General features: G+C 32.9%; 1 protein-coding gene across 1 annotated transcript; it reads right to left on the reverse strand.

The window, feature by feature from the left end:
• Positions 1-110: 110 nt before the first annotated feature.
• LOC148610183 (uncharacterized) lies at positions 111-2,588 on the reverse strand. The gene has a single exon (XM_088542328.1). The coding sequence runs from the start codon at positions 2,455-2,457 to the stop codon at positions 280-282; it is 2,178 nt and encodes a 725-aa protein (XP_088398454.1). The 5' UTR covers positions 2,458-2,588; the 3' UTR covers positions 111-279.
• Between the last annotated feature and the right edge of the window lie 2,818 nt (positions 2,589-5,406).

Below are 5,406 nucleotides of genomic sequence, written 5' to 3' on the forward strand. Positions count from 1 at the left end.
TTTGTTTCTGTGTTTTGTTTGACTGTTTTTGTTGTGTGTGTGTGTGTGTGTGTGTGTGTGTGTGGATCAAAAATTGGTTGTTCGTTGTTATTTATCTCCTAATAGTATCCTTTGTTATCGCTAACTGTTGAGTTTTTATTTTTTCTTAGCTCATAACTTCCATTATTCTTAAAGTTCTGGTGTTTTTAGCTGACATATATGCACTCAACCATCCGAGGATTTGTAAACATGGTTTTATTGCTTTTTTTCATCCTGGATTTATTTTTGTTTTTATTCTATTTAACGTCTTAATATCTTGTTTCTCATTGCGATGTCTTCCATTCTTTTCTTTTGCTGGTAGGGCGATGAGTTTTTTTTCCATGACGCTTGATTCATAGAGCGCATGTTTCCATTGGTCCGAATTGTTTTAATATTTCTGAATCTCCCCATGTGTTGTTCAAAACCTCCTATTGATTTTGCACAATCTTTTGACCAAATCTGTCTCATGAACTGAGGAGAAACCGAATGGTAAGTCAGCACTTGTGCCGTTTTAAACCAACAAGTAAATTGATATGCGGAATATGGTTGGAACGTTTTCAACATAGTTACGTTATATCCGAGGTAATGGATGCACATCCCAATGTAAACATCTTCTAAGTGGAAAAATGGAACGTCACGTGCAACTTTAACAATTTCCGGTATAACACTATAGTTCAACAAATAGGACGGTCCTGCACAAAATGGAGGATAATTAAAATGCGGATATGTATCGTACGATATATGATATTTACTTGATGGGGCACGTACTGGTCGACTATTTGCCCTACATTCCCCACCGATAGTCCGCACTTGGTAGTAATTTAGTCGAAGGTTTTGTAGAAAAAATCTGATATTAAGCCATACGTCATCGTCAACTTTTAAGACATATTTAACGTTTCTGCAATTTTGTGAAAGCCACTTAAATCCATTCAAAGTTTTTAATGTTAGGTTTTGATAATTGTCATTGAAATCAAATTTCAAAATATCTTTAAACATATGATTTTCCCTCAGTATAATTCTATCAATTCTTTCATCGTATGCTTTTCCCATAACAAATAAATAACGCACCATACCTCTTTGTCGCTTGAATGCAGACAGATATGTCTGACGTATGGAATTCCGGTGAAACATGTGTTGTGGAGAAGATAAAATTAGTATGAAAACATCTATTTTTCTTTTATACGTTTTATCATTATTGCAAACATCATTTTCTATAATAACCGGGTACGTAAAACTGAAACAACTTTTGCATTTTGTTCGAGCTGAAAAGTTCGTTAGATTCCGATGTTGATCCTCCAGTAGTTGTTTTTCGTTTACATCAATTTTTATTTTTTTACAATTAATTTGAAGAACCGTATTGAACATAGGTATTGGCATTTGATGGAACGTGTATACGTGGTCTGATTTATAATAACAAGGATGACGTATTTGGTCGTAACGTTGAAACTTTGGTATATGCGTCACACTGTAATTAAGCATTTGCAAACATATACCAACAAAAACGTCTTCAATATGTATGAATGGTGCATAATCAGCAATGATAGAAACGTCTGCTGTCGCTTGCATTGTCATGATATAGGCGGGTCCATTACAATATGGCGGGAAAACGTCATTCGAAAACTCATCTTCTGCAACAAAATGCTTATGATGAGAAATCCTAATTGGTTTTGCACCTGTATAACAATAACCACCAATATATTGAATTGGGAATTTTGTTGACGTAAAATTTAAAAGAGCGGGTATGTTGACCCAAACATCGTCATCAACTTTCATAATATATTGCGCGTGCTCACAGATATTAGCTGCCCATTTAAAGGCCGTTATCGATTTAACAGTTAAATTGTCATAGCTATCTATAAAATCAAATATTACAATATCTCTAAATATATCGCTCTCCCTTCTTACTGCGTTTGTAGTTATATTTCCTGTAGAACGACCTAAAACAAATGCATAACTGATTGGAACCGAGTGCTTAATTTGTGAGAGATACGTCATGCGTATGGTGTGTCGTTTTCTGACATTTGATGGTTGACTCATTATCAACAACATCAAGCGTAGTTCATTATTAGGCATGTAAACACAGTTCTGCGTATTAACGTGCGTACGAAAATTAAATGACTTGCATTCAAAACACTCCTCCTTTGATAAATTAAAATTGGATTCCAAAATTGAAGTTCTGTTTAGAACATAATCCTTTGGTAAGTACTCGTCAATTAAATTAATAATTCCATTTTCTAATTCATCGTTATCATTTTCGAGACTCTGTTCCACGTTATCCTTTTCTTTAGAAAAAATCACAATAGTTTTAGACTCTCTATTTGACATTCTGTTTTGAAAGTTTTTAGTGAAATTTATCTGAATTGTCACAAGAATACACTGTAATATCACAATAACAAACACCAGCCACATTAAGTACGTAATTGTTTGTTTCACATGCATTTTTTAACGTTTATGAAAATTCGCACACAGGTCAGTGTTGTAAACAAACGTGTATATATACGTTTATACATATATGTCTCTACTTCCTTAGACATTTTAACGCTTTATAATTTAAAGTTTAAAGTCCATTTCTTTTTGAAACCAGTGAATCGTGGACAATTTATACTCAAATTTAGAATAACAGCTCCTGGCTACTTTAGCCATTAACGGTATCTGTAAATATTTTCGATTTAAAAAAGATCAAAGACTTAAAAGAATGTAGAGACAAATAATATTTAAAGTCTCCAATTTTGAACTTGAAAATACAATGCTCCTATGTAACCAGTAATCAAGTTTTAATGTTTTATGTTTGTTTGTTTGTTGGGGTTTAACGTCCGAGCAGCAATATTTCAGCTATATTCAGACGATTAATGTTTTACTAATGATCAGTGATACGTTCTGTATAATAGAACAGTATATGTTCGTTTAATATAATATTACATCTGACGTCATTAGTATTTTGTACTGTAACAGTAAAACCGATCTCATCCGAATATTGCGTTAACCTTGATGATCGAACTGTCCATGTATGGACCGGAAACTTATCCCAACCAAGTCATGTATGAACCGGAGACCTTTATTAACCAAAACATGTATGGACCGAAGACCTTTTTTTGACCAAGTCATGTATGTACCGGGGACCTTTTTTAACCAAAACATGTATGGACCGGAGACCTTTTAACCGGAGATCTTTTTTTGACCAAGTCATGTATGGACCGGAGACCTTTTTTAAGCAAAACGTGTATGGACCGGAGACTTTTTTTTAACCAAAACATGTATGGACTGGAGACCTTTTTTTAACCAAAACATGTATGAACCGAAAACCTTCCTTAACCGAACCATGTAGTTTTAATACCAGAAACCTATCAACTCCTAACCCCATGATCAAACTGGAATTTTCTGTAAAAACCTTGAACCTGTCTAATCCAAACCATGCATATACTGGAAATATAATTTATAAACTGATATCTCAAATATAATGTTTTTTTGTTTTGTTTTGTTTTTTGTGTTTTGTTTTGTTTTGTTTTTGTTTTTGTTTATTTTTCACAAACCAGACTTTTGTCAGAATAAACAAAAATGAAATTGCAAAAATCGTGCATTATCCTTGTAACTCTTAGACCACTTATTCATAAGGACTGCACCCAAATACCAGAGTTCATCATAACCTCAACTGGACAACTTCAATTTAGAAGTCTATTGTTTTGTTTTGTTTTTTTTGTGTGTTTTGCTGTTCTTTTTTTTTACATGATTGATCGGGTGAAAGTGCTAGATTTTAGCCTTTTGTACACATTGAAATGAAACAAAAACAAAGTATTTATTTTAAACAGAAAGAATGTCCTGACATTGAACATTATGAAATTGAATGAAGCTGAAACTACAACAGAGTTTATTGTAGATTTTTTATTGTACGTATACTATAGAAATCAAGTGGTCCCATAATTCTTAATAACTTCGTATTTTCATGTACATGTATATCATGCGCCCAATTTGTCACTTTGTCGCATTATTTGATGCCTATCGTTTTCCTTAAGCCTTGCATGCACTGAAACAACAGGATTTTCCGTCGAATGAATAAAGTCTTTAGTCCAGCTAGCAGAAGAACGGTTAAGACCGCTCCACTTTACAATTCACAATGTTGAGCCTACATGTACACTATCAAACCAATCTTCACTCACATGCAAACCCAAATTGCTTTTAGCTACTGATAGTTGCATTTGTGTCTACATGTAACAGGAAGATACTACAATGATATTTGGTATCAATTTCAAACTTGTGACACAAAAATAACATTTTAAATTAACTTAGATTGTATTTAAATACCAGACTTATTTAAATTACCTGGCAGTGTAGATGGTTGTATTTATCCAACATCGGTATGAGTTTCACAAATGTTAAAACTTTCCTCTTTACGTAAATTAGAAATTGAATGCAAATGTTAATCATTGTGTTAATCACGTTATACGAATCCTACATTTGGGGAATAAATTACAATGTAAACAATGTAATATCATTGAAATGTTAGAAGAAGAATAGGCAGATAAATATCTGGTTTTAATTCGATCATAATACACAGAAATCGGATTGATTAGTTGGTGAAAATCTATGATATCTGGACACCATTGCTTAGCGCATTGACCAGCTGTTGATATACATTGTACCAACATTCTTATCATGAGGTTGAGTGTACTGGCTTAGGGCTAGAAACATTCGTGTCCATCCCAGCTACATGTACGACACTATGACACATTTTTTCAGACCACAAACCACAAACTCTTTATTCTTAACTATTTTGTTCGCATAATTATGTAACTACAATGTATCGTATCGATTTAATACATTAGAAATGATCGGTCGGGGAACCTACCCTAGACATACATGTACCACGTCCGATTTGTGCGATACATTTCTAAACAGTCTTCATGGTTTGAGCTGATATTTAAAATTATTTTTTAGAATTCTCTTATTTTTTTTCGGTTTTTTTTATTGTATTTTTATTATTTTATTTGTTTGTGTTTTATTTTTTTTTATTTATTTTTTGTTTGTTTGTTTGTTTGCAAAAATGTTTTTTACCATGTTTAAACATTTCTCTAGTACAAGTGAATGTAACCGTACGTTTGTTAACATGCAATTTGAAGAATATCAATTTGATTGAGAAGAAATTTTTTTATACCATAGTACGTTGCATAAATCAATGGGGTTTGCCCTTATCAACTATACAGCCCGACTAATACTATATGTTAATGTACATGTGCACGTGCATGTGTACATCAACACGGTTATTAGTCTGGTTGTATATTTGATGGGAGGTGCAAGACCCTGTGCATATATGAACGTAAGAAAAAATAATGTGCATTTCGATGTGTAAAATCAAACTAATGATACATTGAATGAGTTTATGGATACAGTAAA

This window comes from Perna viridis, chromosome 8, assembly GCF_037379345.1.
Source record: "Perna viridis isolate PV_CMFRI_1.1 ecotype Kerala chromosome 8, ASM3737934v1, whole genome shotgun sequence".
Lineage (NCBI taxonomy): Eukaryota > Metazoa > Mollusca > Bivalvia > Mytilida > Mytilidae > Perna > Perna viridis.